Genomic DNA, 17552 nt, shown 5'->3' with positions numbered 1-17552 from the left:
GTGTTTGCTATCATCTACCTGCGAGTTCTTTATTTTTCTTGCTTAGTCCTGAGCCAGCAAAGTAATAGACTAACTTTGAAGTCTGTATTCAGGTAAGCTGCGTACACAGCTATGCAAGAGCTCTCAGGAACGTCTCCTAAATGCTCTCCTGGACAAGGCAGAGCTTGCATTTCTTTTATACACTGTGGGGTTGATATTCAGTTGGCGGTGCTCAGCGTTTTGCTAACTGCTGCCTGTGTTGTGCCTGGAAATTCAATGCTTGGTAATGTCCGGGATTATGAAGCCAGATACACCATAGCCAGTTAAGTGTGATATTCAGCATTTATCCAGCTATGGGGCACCACCTACAGATAGGACTGACTGATGCACATTGGTAAGAATCATCCGAATCATAGTTATATGATGCTAGGGTCCACTTTAGGAGTCAGCACCCAAAAAATGATCTAGTTGTCATTGTAGCCAATATATTGAAATCTTCTCAGGGTGTGGTGGCGGCCAAAAAAGCCAACAGGATGCTAGGAATTATTAGGAAAGGGATGCAAAATAAGACAAAGAACATTATAATGCCTCTGTATCACTCCATGGTATGACCTCACTTTGAGTATTGTGTTCAGTATCTCTAAAAAGATATAGCGGAATTAGAAAAGGTTCAAAGAAGAGCAACCAAAATGATAAAGGGGATGGAACTCCTCCCCTATGATGAAAGACTAAAGAGGTTAGGGATCTTCAGCTTGGAAAACAGCCGGCTGAGGGGGGGGGGGGGGTGGATATAATTGAGGTCTATAAAATCCTGAGTGGTGTAGAATGGTTAAAAGTGAATCAATTTTTCACCTTTTCAAAAAGTACAAAGACTAGGGGACACTCGATGAAATTACATGGAAATATTTTTTCACTCAAAGAATAGTTAAGCTCTGGAGCACACTACCAGAGGATGTGGTAAGGGCATTTAGTGTATCTGGGTTTAAAAGGTTTGGACAAGTTCCTGGAGGGTCCATAGTCTGTTACTGAGATGGAAATGAGGGAAGCCACTCCTTGTCCCGGGCTTGGTAGCATGGAATGTTGCTACTAATTGGGTTTCTGCCAGGTACTTGTGACCTGGATTGGCCACTGTAGTTGGAAGCAGGATACTGGGTTAGATGGACCAATGGTCTGACCTGTATGGCTATTCTCATGACTTATGCAATGACCTTGGCTGGTTAAGTGCTGCTCTCAAAATAGAAACCAGCCTAGTTTTCAGGTTTATGTATATTCAAGCCTGGGTTTCCCTCTGATTACAGCAAGCAGCTGCTTAAGGGTGCTGTGGTGAATGGGGGGGCCTCTGCTCATAAAAAGATTTCAAGCTAAAGTATTTCTTTTGCCTTTCCTAGCTTCCAGTATATGTGAGGGTTAAGAAACGTTTGTGACCTGCAGTGTCCTACTGCTGGGTGGTGTATCTGAATTTCATTGGCTTTTAATTTTTTGTTCTGTCATTTTCAAAGCTGTTTTTTTACATGTGTGTGATTTCCACAAAAGTAGCTCTCCATTAGTTCAAAATTTGGTAGTCACCTGTTGGTTGAAAGCATGCTGTTCACTATTTCTACAGCACAGTGGTAATTACACATAACTTTCCATGTCTGCAAACCTTCCTGCATTTTAATAACATCTCAGGGGAGCTAATTTGCAAGTTCTCTGAACTTGTTAACAAGTTACCTAATTGCTGCCTGCCCGGAACTTTTTAACTAAGCCCCAAGCCACCGGTAATAAAGCTAACTGAAAGCCCTTCCTTGGAGCATTGTTGTTTTAGCCATTCAATTTATGGTATATTCTATCATACATTAAACACTGCTCAGAAGGGAAGGACATTAATAACTTTTTAGTAATGTGTTTAGATGGGAGTCAGGTGAAAGGCACAGTGCTGAATGTTTTCTCTGTAATTACTAGTTCTAACCTGGCCTAGTTTGGATCTAGCAGTCATTAGACATAGATGCCTGAGCGGCTTTCATGAAATAAGATGTTCCCATATCTGGTGATCAGCTGACTCCATATTCTCCTGACAGGCTGATGCTGATGTTGGAGTTTGATTTTTCTCTAAGCTTAGAGGCAGCTCAGCACTGTACCTACCATGTCACAAAAACCAAATGGTCAATAGACGAAATGGACATATGACTGATCTGCTACCCTGTGCTCTTTCCAGGGCACAGTGGCAATGCCAAATTTATACCTGAATGCATGTGGTTGAGTGCGATATGAGTAACATAGTAACATAGTAGATGACAGCAGAAAAAGACCTGCACGGTCCATCCAGTCTGCCCAACAAGACAACTCATGTGTGCCACTTTTGTGTATACCCTACTTTGATTTGTACCTGTGCTCTTCAGGGCACAGACCGTATAAGTCTGCCCAGCACTATCCCCGCCTCCCACCACCGGCTCTGGCACCAGTGGCGTAGCCAGACAGCCAATTTTGGGTGGGCCTGAGCCCAAAGTGGGTGGGCACAAAATTTTCTCTCTGTCCCTGCCCCCTTCCTCCCCGCACTCTCCACATCTCCCCCGGCACCTCCCAATTCAAAATATACTTTAGCTCATAAAGATCCCCAAGCTCTGTCAGCTGAAAACTTCCTCCGAAGACAGCCAGAAATCCCTTTTACCAAGCTTGGCAGGCAGCAGTAGCAACAATGCTTTGAGACACCGATGCTGGCACCCCATGCATGCTTAGTTATCGGTGGCTCAAGGATGTTGCCGCCATCTGCCAAGCTTAGTAGAAGGGAGTTTTGGCTGCTTTTAGAGGAGGTCCTCAGCTGATGTAGGTTGGGGATCCCCACCAGCTACAGCAAGGGTCGGGACTAGTGTTAGACATGCTAGGGCCCAGACTCTCACCAGATACAGAACAAGGGATCACAAATTAGAAATAAAAATATGTAGACAAAAATTGAACTTGGAACCTCGGCATGTTACAGTGGAGAAATAAAATCAGAAATGTATTTCTTTTTTCTACTGAACACAATAAAATCATATCCGCTATGCACATTTCTCAAGCTAACAAATTTCAGTTAATAAATTCAAAATAAAATGTCTTTTCTACCTTTGTTGTCTGGTCATTTTATTTTTCCATTATGTTGGTTCGAGTTTCTCTTTCCCACTTTCCTGTCTTTTTGTTAATTCTCCTTTAAGCAGCTGCTCTTCATTTGTCTTTTCTCCACTCTCATTCCATTCCCTCACTACACTGACATATTGATGTTTGTTTCATTTTAGCTCTTTCCTATCTTTTTTTTTTCTTTCCTGCTCTCTGTCCACTCAAATTTCATCTTCTAATCCTTTTCCTTTTTACTTTTCAGATACTTATCAGATTTCCATCTCCTTCTTTCACCCACTAGCTCTCCTATTCCCCATCTCATTCCTTCTCCAGCCTTCCATCTTCAATCTACTCCCCGTAATCACTATCATCCTCTCGTTCATTTCCTTACCACCCCCTTGGCCTTCCACATGGTTCCACTTTCCCAGTGTCTGCCTCCTTCCAACCCTTCTAGCCCAGCATCTGCTCCCTCTTTCTCCTCTCTCCACCCTCTATCCCCTCCTAGCATCTTCCTGTCCTTTCTCTCTTTCCTCTTGCCCCTTCCCCCAGGGGCCAGCATTTCTCCCCCTCATCCCTCCCACCCGCATTCCAGCATTTCTCCCTCGCTGTCTTCTACCCCTGGATCCTACATCTCCCTCCTTCTTCCCCCTCCTCCACCCTCATGTTCAACATTGTTCCCTCTTTTCTTCTTCTCTCTCACCCTTGCATCCCAAGTCTAACATGTTTCCCCCTTGCAGCATCTCTCCCACCACCATGTAACATTTCTCCATCATCCCTCTCTCCCCTGTGCATTACCTTTTCCTCCCTCCCTCCCAGGTCCAACATTTCTTTTTCTTTTGTCATTCACCCCTCCTTCCCTCCCCACTCTACGCTACATCCAGCAATTATCCCTCTCTCTCCCCCCCCATATCCCAATAATGATCCCCTTTCTTCTACTCTCCCATGCATGTCTCCCTCTCCTACACCCCCCCTGCATCTCTCCCTCCCCTCCCTAACAATTTCCCTCACTCCTACACCCCCTGTGTAGCATCTCTTTTCTTTCCCTCCCCTCCACTCCTATGCCCAAGCAGCCCAACAATTTTATCTTCTCTCCAACCCCCCCCCCCCCCCCCCATATGCAGCATCACCGGCTTTCCCACTCGCTAGTCACCAAACAACTGAACGCCCAGCTCCTCTCTTGGCCCCTTCTGAGTCAGCTGGCAGCAGCGATTTTCTTCTAGCTTCGGTCCCTGCATTCTTTCCTTCGATCGTCGCCGGCAGCGCTGCCATTCACACAGGCAGCTCTGCTCCCCTCTGCCGCGTCTATCCGGCCCTCCTACGTAAACAGGAAGTGCATCAGAGAGGGCCGGATGGACGCGGCGGAGCTGCCTGTGTGAATGGCAGCGCTGCCGGCGACGATCAAAGAAAAGAATGCAGGGACCGAGGCAGCGCCGGCGGGGAGAACAAGAATTTCCATTGCAGCCGGAGGCCGGAGAAAAGGCAGCGAGCGAGCGACGTGGGCGGGCCTGGGCCCACCCAGGCCCACCCGTGGCTACGCCCCTGTCTGGCACAGACCGTATAAGTCTGCCCAGTGCTATCCCTGCCTCCCAACCTCCAGTCCCGCCTCCCACCACTAGCTCTGGCACAGACCGTATAAGTCTGCCCCGCACTATCCCCGCCTCCCAACCTCCAGCCCCGCCTCCCACTACCGGCTCTGCTATCCAATCTCGGTTAAGCTCCTGAGGATCCTTTCCTTCTGAACAGGATGTTGCATGTGTGTTCACTAATGCATTGCGTATGTGTACCCAGGAGTGGGATTAACCTAGGGTTACCGTATGGCTCCAGAAAAAGGAGGACACATTGATCCAGACCGGGTTTCCCTTCCATTGAAAGCAATGGAAGTAAAACCCAGCCTGGCTCAATCGGTCCTTTTTCTGGAGCCATATGATAACCCTAGATTAACCTCTAGCCTTCCATGAGCACTGTAGCGGTAACCAGGGACGTAGCCACGGGTGGGCCTGGGTGGGCCCAGGCCCACCCAGTTTTGGTTCAGGCCCACCCAGCAGTGGAGGCAGCGGAGCGGAGGGAGCAGGCTGAGCTCCGATCCCGCATCTGCCTCCCCAGCCCGCCACTCTCCCGCCGCCGCCCGCCGTACCTTTAAATATTACAGTTTTGCTGGAGTCGCGGGCAGCCGGCATTGAAGACATCGGCAGGCTTACGCCGGTTCCAGCAGCCTTCCCTCGTTGCTTGCAAGTCGGATGATGGCTCCGCCCTCGTAGAAACAGGAAATACGTCAGAAGAGGGCGGAGCCATCATCCGACTTGCAAGCAACGAGGGAAGGCTGCTGGAACCGGCGTAAGCCTGCCGATGTCTTCAATGCCAGCTGCCCGCGACTCCAGCAAAACTATAATATTTAAAGGTACGGGGGGGGGGGCCCGGAAGGAAACAGGGCAGACAGGAGAGGAGGGTTGCTGCACATGGTGGAAGAAGGGGAGAGGAGAGGGCAGGGGAGAGGAGGGTTGCTGGACATGGTGGAAGAAGGGGAGAGGAGGGTTGCTGGATGGAGGGAAGGGGAGAGGAGGGTTGCTGCACATGGTGGAAGAAGGGGAGAGGAGGGTTGCTGGATGGAGGAAAGGGGAGAGGAGGGTTGCTGCACATGGTGGAAGAAGAGGAGAGGGCAGGGGAGAGGAGGGTTGCTGGACATGGTGGAAGAAGGGGAGAGGAGGGTTGCTGGATGGAGGGAAGGGGAGAGGAGGGTTGCTGCACATGGTGGAAGAAGGGGAGAGGAGGGTTGCTGGATGGAGGGAAGGGGAGAGGAGGGTTGCTGCACATGGTGGAAGAAGAGGAGAGGGCAGGGGAGAGGAGGGTTGCTGGACATGGTGGAAGAAGGGGAGAGGAGGGTTGCTGGATGGAGGGAAGGGGAGAGGAGGGTTACTGGACATGGATGGAAGAGAGGGAAGGGAGAGAGAAGAAATGCTGGACATGGATGGAGGGAATGGAAGAATGAGGAAGGAGATGTGATGAGGGAAAAGGAAGAGAGGAGAAAAACTGCACATGGATGAAGAAAATAGGCAGAAGCTGGATCCACTAGACAGTCAAGTCTGCAGAGGACCCGGCTTTTACTTATGGATATAGATCAAGAAATGAAGAAGAAAGGAGGAAAGTAAAGAAATAAATGGAAAGGAAGCCCTGGAAACGGAGTTAAGAGGACAGATAGCAGCAGAATCGGATACTGGGCCAGTATGATCAGAAAAACAAAGTCACCAGACAACAAAGGTAGAAAAAAATCATTTTATTTTCATTATAGTGTTTGGAATATGTCCACTTTGAGAATCAGGTGCTCAACATTAAAAGTTTATATTTATTTACTTATTTATGGCATTTTATCCCACATTAAACATGAATTAAATTGGAACCTGGGATCATTTAATTTTTTTTTCCTGGAGACAGTAATGCATTGCCCCCCCCCCCAGGCTCTCTCCCCGGCTATAGCCAGCTCTGCAATTTTGAGGGGAGGTGGACGAGGGGGGGGGGGGGAGGTGGACGGGCGCAGAGGTGGACCGGGGAGAGAGCCTGTTGTTAAACATTTACCAGCACACCACTGTCTAGTGCCCACCCATCCAACCTGTTGGCCCACCCAAAAATTGACTTCTGGCTACGCCACTGGCGGTAACACATTCATTTCCTTGGGGGGGGGGGGGGGGGGGGGTAAAGGCTGGACTGTGCACAATGCCCATTGGAGTAACAGTTGGAAAAGGTTGTCATTAATTGTCCTCATTGATGGGGGGGGGGGGGGGGGGGGGAGAAGAACAAAAAGCTTAAAAATGGTGTTTTATGCCTGATCCTTGCCTCCCCACATCTCAGTTGCCTGGGGTTAATGTTGCATTTCCTGGTTTATTGCCTTTGTGGCTTGGGATGGAGCAATTGCTTGACGTAACATAGCAAAGGTTTTGCTTACAAGATTGAAACTAAACCTTTAGCCCTAGCACAGTTAGAGCCATTGTGCTATAGAAGATTCTCACTATTGCAAGTGCATTTGGTAGCTTCCATTCTATACAGCCTAGGTATTGCTGGTTTCTGAGCTCATTCCCACAACCTTAAGAGGCATGATCTGTTATTTAAAAAAAAAAAAAATTAAACCAATTAAGCCCTGCCAGGCTAATCAATGAACGTCTCTAGGTACTGCAATTAAGAGGGTTCATTTCAAAGTGTTTTTGTTACCTGTGGTGTCCCTGGTGCTGCCTGTCTCTCCTCTGGCCCTCAGTGTTAAGAGTTTCTTGCTATAGGTCTTCACTCTGCTCTGTGTTGACACATAAGGTTGCTCAGTAACAGAGGGAGAGGCAAGGAGTTGGCTCTGGGGACACAACGTCTAGAGCTTTTCAGAAAAAAATTCTATAATCACAGCTGCAGCAAAGTGAACTAGTAATACAACATAGCAATAAAGCAGATAATGAACAAAGTGGCTCATCTAGTCTGGCCAGTAATGTGATTAGAGTTGTAAGCAGGGACATAGCTACGAGGGGGGGGGGCACGGGGGCCTGGGCCCCTGCAAATTTCATCTGGGCCCCTGGTTTGGCTGGCGGGATCCCCAACCCCTGCCAGCCAAAGCCTTCTTCAGCGCGGTCTCTGGCGCAGCTGCGTTCGCTGCCTGCCCCCTGCTCTTCTTTCTTCTTGCTCCTCCTGTGCAGCGTCAGTGTGCACAGGAGGAGCAAGAAGAAAGAAAAGTAGGGAGCAGGCAGCGAACGTGGCTGCGCCAGAGACCACACTGCAAAAGGTTTCAGCTGGTGGAGCTTGGGGACCCCCACCTGCAAAGGTATTTGTTTGTGAGAGGGCGAGGTGGTGAGAGGAGGCGAGACACTCAAAATGTGCCCCCAACCTTGGGCTCTGGCCCCCTCCCATTATGAGGTTTGGCTACGCCCCTGGTTGTAACTACTGCTCCGTGCTTACGCTAAAAATCAGCTGGCATTAAATGCCGAGATGACCATTATATTCCTATGGGCATCTTGGCGTTTAGCGTCTGCTAAAAACACTACGGCACCTTAGTAAAAGACCCCCTTAGCGCACAGAAAAAGTCCAAATGTCCTGCGGTAATTTTGTTTGTGGGTGGAAGTCTCATGTTAACAATTAATTTTTTAAGGGTTATAGGGGTAGAAAGCAAGGGCGTAGCCAGACCACGGCGGGAGGGGGGTCCAGAGCCCAAGGTGGGGGGGCACAGTTTAGCCCACCCCCTCCACTTTCAACCCCCCTGCTGCTGCCGACTCCCCCACCACTATCAACCCCCCCCACCGCTGACCCACCCATATCGCCGCCGCCAGGTACCTTTGCTGGCAGGGGTCCCCAACCCCTGCCAGCTGAAGTCTTCTTCAGCGCCAGTCTCTGGCGCCTTCGCTGATCTGTTTCTGTCAGTCCTGACTCCTGACGTCCTGCAAAGGTACCTGGCGGTGGTGGGGGAGGGTTGGCGGCGGCGGGAGGGGGAATCAAATGTGGCAGGGGAGGGTCGACAGCGGGGAGTTCGAAAGTAGAGGGGGCCAGGGCTAAATCTGTGGGGGCCTATGCCCCCACGGCCTCACCTACCTGCACCCCTGGTAGAAAGTGTCCATTTACATAGTAACATAGTAGATGACGGCACAAAAAGACCTGCACGGTCCATACAGTCTGCCGAAGAAGATAAATTCATATATGCTACTTTTTATTTGTACTGACCTCTTCAGGGCACAGACCGTATAAGTCTGGCCAGCCCTATCCCCGCCTCCCAACCACCAACCCTGCCTCCCACCACCAGCTCTGGCACAGACTGTATAAGTCTGCCCAGCACTATCCCCACCGCCCAACCACCAGCCCCGGCACAGACCATATAAGTCTGCCAGCACTAGCCCTGCCTCCCAACCACCAGCTCTGCCACCCATTCTAGGCTAAGCTCCTGAGGATCCGTTCCTTCTGGACAGGATTCCTTTATGTTTATCCCACGCATGTTTGAATTCTGTTACCGTTTTCATCGCCACCACCTCCCGCGGGAGGGCATTCCAAGCATCCACCACCCTCTCCGTGAAAAAATACTTCCTGACATTCTTCTTGAGTCTGCCCCCCTTCAATCTCATTTCATGCCCTCTAGTTCTACTGCCTTCTCATCTCCGGAAAAGGTTTGTTTGCGGATTAATACCTTTCAAATATTTGAACGTCTGTATCATATCACCCCTGTTCCTCCTTTCCTCCAGGGTATACATGTTCAGGTCCGCAAGTCTCTTCTCATATGCCTATGCCCCCACGGCCTCACTTACCTATGCCCCTGGTAGAAAGTGTCCATTTGTACACTAACCAGTTAGTGCATCTACATTACTGTGAGCTAACTGGATAGCACATGGTTAACATGGGAGCCCTTACCACCTCCTACATACATGCTTTTGCAGTTTTTTTTAAACAGCCATGAATAAAGCTAATAGAGAACAAGGTTCTTATGACCGCAGTAAAAATGGTCTTAAGGGTATGTTTACTAAGGTGTGTTAGCATTTTTAGCGCGCCTGTAAATTTAAGGCATGTTAAATGCTAACACGCCTATACATTTCTATGGGCATGTTAGCGTTTAACGCGCGTACACCATTTACGCGCGTTAAAAACACTAATGCGCCTATACCACCGCTTTGTAAACCTAGCCCTAAGTGTGCAGTTAAGACCCCTGTAAGGACAAACTGCAGCCAATTTTACTGTAACTTTGAAAAAGATCCTTAAGGCTTCTAGGGGTCCTTTTACTAAGTTGCGATAAGCACTAGCGCATGTTTACCACAGTTTAAAATGGCTTATCGCAGAATGCACTCGGGCATCCTGAGGCAAGTTCCAAATCCGCATGTGCTAAAAAATATTTTAGAATTTTTGTTGGATGGGCCATGTTGAGAAGGAGAGTGGGCATTCCTGCGCTAATCTGTTGGCACATCTGCATTATCATGTACTACCACGTAAGCCTTCCCGCCTATATAACAGGGGTCGGTAAGTGCTCCCATGGTAATTCTTTTTAATTGCCACGTGCTAATGGCAATATTAGTGCATGACAACTATCTAGGTAATAGGGAGATATCAAATACCAGGCATCAAATTGTCTGACTCGGAATCAAATCTCTTAAGTAGTAGGCATCAAAATATCTGACTCAAGGTAAATCACTCAAATGGTCAGATTATTTATCAGAGGAAAGGCCTCGAGAAGCCCCCAGCATGAGTCAAAGCTTACGGGGGCTGGACTTCCTCATCATTGGCCGGAAAACCTCTGTGAACTCGTCTGTTCTTATCAAATAGTTCAACAAATTTGCTTAGTCCATATAAACTCACACCGGATAATACTTAGCTTTTTCTCAGGTGTTATCCGTGCGGGTCCTTCTTACTCCTTGACCATGAAGGGAGATCACCTCTTTAATATATTGATAAGAAAGGAGATCACATCTTTAATATTAGTGCATGGCCGCATGGCCATTAATAGAGAAAATAGGAAATCAGCCATTTTCCTGCTGCTGTAAAAATGGCCTTAGTTCACGGGAAAACCCCACATAAGGGCATTCTAAGGTTACTTTTTACCACAGCTTAGTAAAAGGACCCCCTAATTATCCTAAATATGTAGAAGATTTTCTGAATGGTATATCTGAGCTGGCCTCAGCTTATGAGATTTTAATTTGTTGTCCTATTTTGCTGTTTTATTTTATATTGTACATCATTTAAATATTATGAATGTCTCGTACTGTAATCTGCCTATAATTTTTAGATGGTACAGAATATACATTTTTAAAATAAAATAAATAGCAATAATAAGGAATCTGCTAAAATTCCCAAATAACATTCTTCTGTTACAATTGATATCTTTGTGTTGTCAATGGTAATTATTTTCATAGCTAGGGTGGCACATTTGTCTAATCCAAATTTCACTGCAGTAACTTCAGTGAATATTTAGATGGTATTAAGCAGCGATTCAATTTCCAGTTGTGATTTTCCATAGAACTTCAAATCATCCATGTACAGTAGTCGTGAAAGTTTTGGAGATATCTTTACAGTTGGTTAGTATGACTGACAGTGGAATCACAGTGATGACAAAGGTGAGAGTGAGTCTCCCAAAACATTCCCCTCCCGATGTTCACCTGACCCACTTCACTGCCAACTGTCAGTTCCATTTTCCACTGATTCATTGCTTGCTCAATACATTTTCTGACATTTTCGCATATTTCCAGGCATTTCAAAATCCAGCTGTGTGGCAATGAGTTGAAGGCCTTGTTGAAAGCAATCCAAGCTACTTTCAAGTTTGTTTTTCAATGTTTCCAGCTTTCCAGGATCATTGTATGAATCGTCCCTCTGATGTTTTGATGGTTTCCTTGTTCTACTGGAAGCAAATTTTCTTTCCAAGTAGTCCTGAAGTCTTCTATTATTCCTGTCAGCAGTTTGAACATTGTTGGCAGACAAGTTATTGACTTGTAGTTGTTTAGAACTGTCCCCTTTGGTGGGTCTTTTTTCAGGAGGTTGCTCTTTTCAGTTGTAAACCAGTCTTCAATCTGGCCTCCTTGCTGTTGAACTGTTCAGCTATTCTTGGATGTAAACCAGTCAGATGTTTGAACCAGGAACTGTACAATTGATCTTTTCCGGGAACTATTCTGTTCTTGGCCACGTTTGCACATTTTGCATTAGTTTAGGTGCTATTACTAGCCCTTCCATAGGTTTTTCAACCTCTTCAGTTTCCACTTCTTTTAATCTAATCTTTATTGTTGTTCCACAGGTTCTTCCAAAGTTGAACTGTTTCTTTAATAACACATTGAGTGAAGAAAGATTTTCTCTAATTCATTTTAAATTTACTACATTGTAGCTTCATTGCATGCCCCCTAGTCCTAGTGTTTTTGGAAAGCGTAAACAGACACTTCACATCTACCCATTCAACTCCACTCATTATTTTATAGACCTCAGCCACCTTTTCTCCAAGCTGAAGAGCCTTAGCCACTTTAGCCTTTCCTCATAGGGAAGTCGTCCCATCCCCTTTATCATTTTCATCGCCATTCTCTGTACCTTTTCTAATTCCACTATATCTTTTTTGAGATGTCGCGACCAGAATTGAACACAATATTTGAGGTGCGGTCGCACCATGAAGCGATACAAAGGCATTATAATGTCCTCATTCTTGTTTTCCATTCCTTTCCTAATAATACATAACATTCTATTTGATTTCTTAGCTGCAGCAGCACACTGAGCAGAAGGTTTCAACGTATCATCAACAATGACACCTAGATCCCTTTCTGGGGCTGACTCCTAACGTGGAACCTTGCATGACGTAGCTATAATTCGGGTTCCTCTTTCCCACATACATCACTTTGCACTTACTCACATTAAACGTTATCTGCCATTTAGACGCCCAGTCTCCCAGTTTCGTAAGGTCCTCTTGTAATTTTTCACAATCCTCCTGCAATTTAACAACTTTGAATAACTTTGTGTCATCAGCAAATTTAATTACCTCACTAGTTACTCCCATCTCTGTCATTTATAAATATGTTAAAAAGCAGCGGTCCCAGCACAGACCCATGGGGAACCCCACTAACTACCTTTCTCCATTGAGAATACTGACCATTTAACCCTACTCTCTGTTTTCTTTTAACCGGTTTTTAATCCACAATAGAACACTACCTCCTATCCCATGACTCTCCAATTTCCTCTGGAGTCTTTCATGAGGTACTTTGTCAAACACCTTCTGAAAATCCAGATACACAGTATCATCTGGCTCACCTTTACCCACATGTTTGTTCACCCCTTCAAAGAAATGTAGTAGATTGGTGAGGCAAGATTTCCCTTCACTAAATCCAAGTTGACTTTGTCTCATTAATCCATGCTTTTGAATATGCTCTGTAATTTTGTTTTTTTATAATAGTCTCTACCATTTTGCCCAGCACCGACGTCAGACTCACCGATCTATAATTTCCCGCATCTCCTCTGGAACCTCTTTTAAAAATCGGCGTTACATTGGCCACCCTCCAATCTTCCGGTACCATGCTCGATTTTAAGGATAAATTACATATTACTAACAATAGCTCCGCAAGTTTATTTTTCGGTTCTATCAGTACTCTGGGATGAATACCATCCGGTCCAGGAGATTTGCTACTCTTCAATTTGTAGAACTGCCCCATTACATCCTCCAGGTTTATAGAGAATTTGTTCAGTTTCTCCGACTCGTCAGCTTTGAATACCATTTCTGGCACCGGTATCCCACCCAAATCTTCCTCAGTGAAGATTGAAGCAAAGAATTCATTTAATCTCTCCGCTACAGCTTTGTCTTCCCTGATCGCCCCTTTTACTCCTCGGTCATCTAGTGGTCCAACCGATTCTTTTGCTGGCTTCCTGCTTTTAATATACCTAAAACAAATTTTTACTATGTGTTTTTGCCTCCAACGCAATCTTTTTTTCAAAGTCCCTCTTATCAGCGCTTTGCATTTGGAAATGCTTGACAGCCTCTGTTTCTCAAGTGCTTCTTCAGGAGCTTTCCCTTGGCTACTTAATTTGCCCTGCAATGAAAGTGTAAATATTATATTTCAGAGAGGGGACCAATGGATTAGCTTAAAATGCAGAGAGAATCCTACCTTCAGAGGGTCCTGCTAGTTCCTTCAGCGGGACGCCTACTGTTTAACATGGCGTCGTGGTTATTTAAAACCGACGCCATCAAATACGTCCAATCACGGACCGCTTAGTTTTTAAAGGGACCGAGTATCTTTACTGGATTGTCTGTCTATACCATCATTCCCCTGATCATGTTGTGGGCAAGTTACAAAAACACCTTCCATTCAATCTGATTGTTGAGACCCTTTGGGGCTAGGGTATCTAGCTTAAAAATCCATCGTTGTTCTCTTTGTATCAAAACCCTATCTCTGTTACCACCCCGCTGGGACCCAATTATGTGATCTATTTCTGTACGTTTAAAATCCATAAATGCATGATTTTTTTCTATGCAGTGGGCTACCAGGGGTGCTTCCCTGCGTTGATGTGTGATATTAAATTTGTGATCACTTAACCGCTGTTTTAAAGCCTGTGTGGTTTTCCCCACATATATATATCTTTGGACATGTACATTTCAAGGCATAGACTACATGGCCAAGACTGGAGAAAAAGCCAGGACATCCTGTCTGAATTTGAGCTCCTGGGCCAATCAGAGCCCAGAACTGCTAATGTTAAAAGTAGCTGGCCACATCACTGCAGGTTACTTCTTCTATGTGTGCTAACTAAAGAAAGAACAGTCATTTCTCTGTAACAGCTTTAAACGCCAGCTGGCCAAACTAGACAAATATACTTTAAGAAATAATTAATACAGTCTACAGGTTTATAACCCACTGTTTTGTCACAACATCAGAGTGGGATGGTAACTTAAAGCAAGACACTGTACTCAAGTTGGCAGTCCTATTGGACAAATGAGAAGATTCAACGGGGGGGGGGGGGGGGGGAGGAAGAGGCGAGATAAAGGTAAGAGCAAAAGCATCAGCATCTCAATTTTATCATCATAACTTTCAGGGAGGAGAGGTGTACTGGAGTGAGAGCAGGGGGCTGCAGTAAAAGGGAGACCTGTGGGGGTGCTGTGAAAAATTGCTCGGACACTAAGGGTGCTGTGAACTGAACAGGTTTGGGAACCACTGCCATAATACAAGCATTCATTTTAAGTAGCCATATTTTGATGGGTCTGATTTATAATATCAAACTATAATTTCATCTATTGTGTATTTTCATCAGCCATGGTAGCTCAGCTGAAGATCCTAAGTCCTGTGGCCTATTTGTCACCGGATAGCCAGTATTATAAGACCTGACATGGTCCTTGTTGTCCCTGATGATGACCAATCCAGTGTAGTTTTGTTTTTCTTATTCACACCATGCTTTGGTGGGTTTGAGCCCCTTTTATTCTTTCTCCCCAGAGGCCTGTCTGATACAGGGGCCCTACAGTATTGCCTTCTGATTCATAGTAACATAGTAAATGATGGCAGATAAAGACCTGAAAGGTCCATTCAGGCTGCCCAACAGTCACACCCATTATAAAGTCATGATTCAGAGAAGTACACAAACTCCTGTACGTTCACGAGGTGACGCCCCCTTGGAGGGATTGTTGTTATTGAATAGGGATGCCAGTGCCACTTCATGGGATCTCTCATCCTTGAAGGAAAACTCTGCCTATAGGCAGGGCTAGATTTAAGATTTTGGCACCTACAAGCAAAACCAGGCAGTAGATCCAAGAGAATGGGAATGGGGGGTGGGGTGGGTGTCAGAGAATCCCAAAGATTGGAGAGTCAGAAGAGGAGCAGAGGAAGGCCCCTTACAAACAGCACATACACATCATCATCATCATCGCCACTTTTGTGAACAAATCCATTCAGAATGATTCACATGATAAAAATACAATAAAGGCAGAAATTGAGAAAAAATACCAACTAAAGATTCCCAATCCATGATCTTAAAATAGACAGGAGAAGACTCCTCTTTGGCCTGGGTCTTTTGCACCTTCAAAATTTAGTCTCCTAGGCAGTCACCTGTGTTGCTTATGCCTAAATCCCGGCCTACCTATAGGAACCCGGGAGGAAAAATTGACCCGGTGTCCTGCTACTGCAGGGCTCCATCCTTGAGCTTTCTATCAGGTGTTAGGTCAGGCCAGATAAATGAGCGAAAAACCATGAGTCACAAGAAAGATACAATTTTATTTCACCCTACTGGCAAAGATTTTGATGTATAAGCAAATATTGACCTCCCATATTTGCTCCAGAGATTTTGAAGGAGGATTAGACTGAGATTAGAGGGTTTACTTGTTTGCTGTGGATATAGAGAGAACTCACTGAGTGAATATAATATCATATCATATCATATAAACTGGATCTTTGCATTCCTGATGTAGAAGGATTCTGCTCAACTCCAGATTCTTAGAGATCCCCCTTCCTGACATGACCTACACCCTTAAAATTTCCTTTACTTTTGGCACTTGATTCTTGTTCTGTCCCCTCACATACTGCTGTTTCACACTCTGCCCTACAAATAGGATCTAATAGCTGGTCTGTCCCTCTCACAAACATATACTGTTCTCTCACATAGTCATGCACCAGTGGAACCTCATCTTTAACCTCTTCAGATACAAATGAAGCAGCTGCCTTGGGGTGCACCTTTTTCAGAGATGACATTTCTTAAGTAAGTGGCAACAGCCTCTCATATGGTCATCTTTATATAAAGGAAATCCATGCAGAGCTATCATAGATCCTGTGAGTGCAACCCAACTCTCAACTCTCATTACTGGGGGGAAGGGGTAGGGAAGGAAGGAGGGAGGAGGTTGATAGAGGTTCTCTGCTTTGGGTGGGGAGGACTAGATTCCATGTGTCCTCTGGTATAAAAACATATTTCTCTGGGTCTGATCCCAATAGGATATTCAATTCTAGGTCAGTTCCCACCCACCAATTCCCATCTGGGTGATTCCCACCTAGGACAATTCCCACTGAACCAATTCCCACCATACCAGGGAGGACAATTCCCACCCATAACCCCCAAAATACACTAGAACAAATAATCTCCCTCCCTTTTCTTTTCTATATCATTTGGGGGGGGGGGTCAGTTCACCCTCACACACACCCCCACAACATTATCTTTTACACATCCCTTTCTCCTTCCAGACACGCAGTTCATATGGGGGGCAATGCCCCCCCCCCCCCCACACTCCCAAACTACGTTTGAACCTAATTCATGTTTAATCTGGGATCTAAATATCATAAATAAGTAAATAAATAGATAAATACAAAGTGCAGTTCATGTAGGGGGGGCACAATGCCCCCTACACCCCCCCCAAACTAGGTTTCAACCTAATTCAGTCTCTGAAAATGACACACTGATTACGATTTATAACAAATTACTACTCTACCTATGAAAAGTTATTCCATTGACCCCCCAACGACCCCACGTAAACCTCTTCACCCAGCAACACAGCATGACTTTGTCCGTACTGGACAACTCGCAATCTTCATCCCTCCCAACCCTCCACATATACCTCATATGATCACTTTTCAACCTTGTACTTGTTATCAACCGACTGGGCAAACGCCTTTGACGGTACTATGTAAGCCACATTGAGCCTGCAAATAGGTGGGAAAATGTGGGGTACAAATGCAACAAATAAATAAATAATTATATATCCTCTGTGTACATCTATATGCTGCTCTAACCTCGTTTCAGACGCCATAAAAAAAAGCACCACCAGGACATATGGGAACTGATACAAGAAAGAAGCTACAGGCTAGAAAGGGTGGGAAAAGTCCTTGGTGGGAATTGTCCCCTTAAGTGGGAATTATCCTGGGGGAGGGGGGGGGAATTGTCCCAGGAGGGAATTGGTGGGTGGGAACTCACCTGATACCAGGATATTCAACTCTGTGCAGGTATCAGAAAGGATCTCAGTTTCTATGCACATCCTGTGTGGAACTTCGCACCAATTTACACTATTCAGTGGGTGGACCCTAGAGCTACCCTGCAGAGAGAAACCTTCAGAGCAGAGGTGGGAACTCAAATTC

At 45.8% G+C, this 17552-nt stretch overlaps 1 protein-coding gene across 2 annotated transcripts in view; it reads right to left on the bottom strand.

Annotated features, from left to right (window-relative positions):
* FAM216B (family with sequence similarity 216 member B) overlaps positions 1-17511 on the bottom strand; it is a 35253-nt gene extending 17742 nt beyond the window's left edge. The window contains exon 1 of one of the 2 annotated variants that reach the window (XM_030221631.1): positions 17392-17511. In XM_030221631.1, coding sequence (XP_030077491.1) covers positions 17392-17452 — 61 coding nt within the window. In that variant the 5' untranslated portion in view covers positions 17453-17511. Of the gene's footprint in view, positions 1-7251; positions 7312-17391 lie in introns of those variants that run through there. The other variant, XM_030221638.1, reaches the window with a different exon arrangement.
* Positions 17512-17552: the final 41 nt, after the last annotated feature.

Source organism: Microcaecilia unicolor, chromosome 1, assembly GCF_901765095.1.
Source record: "Microcaecilia unicolor chromosome 1, aMicUni1.1, whole genome shotgun sequence".
NCBI lineage: Eukaryota > Metazoa > Chordata > Amphibia > Gymnophiona > Siphonopidae > Microcaecilia > Microcaecilia unicolor.
This window is presented reverse-complemented; position numbering and strand designations above follow the sequence as displayed.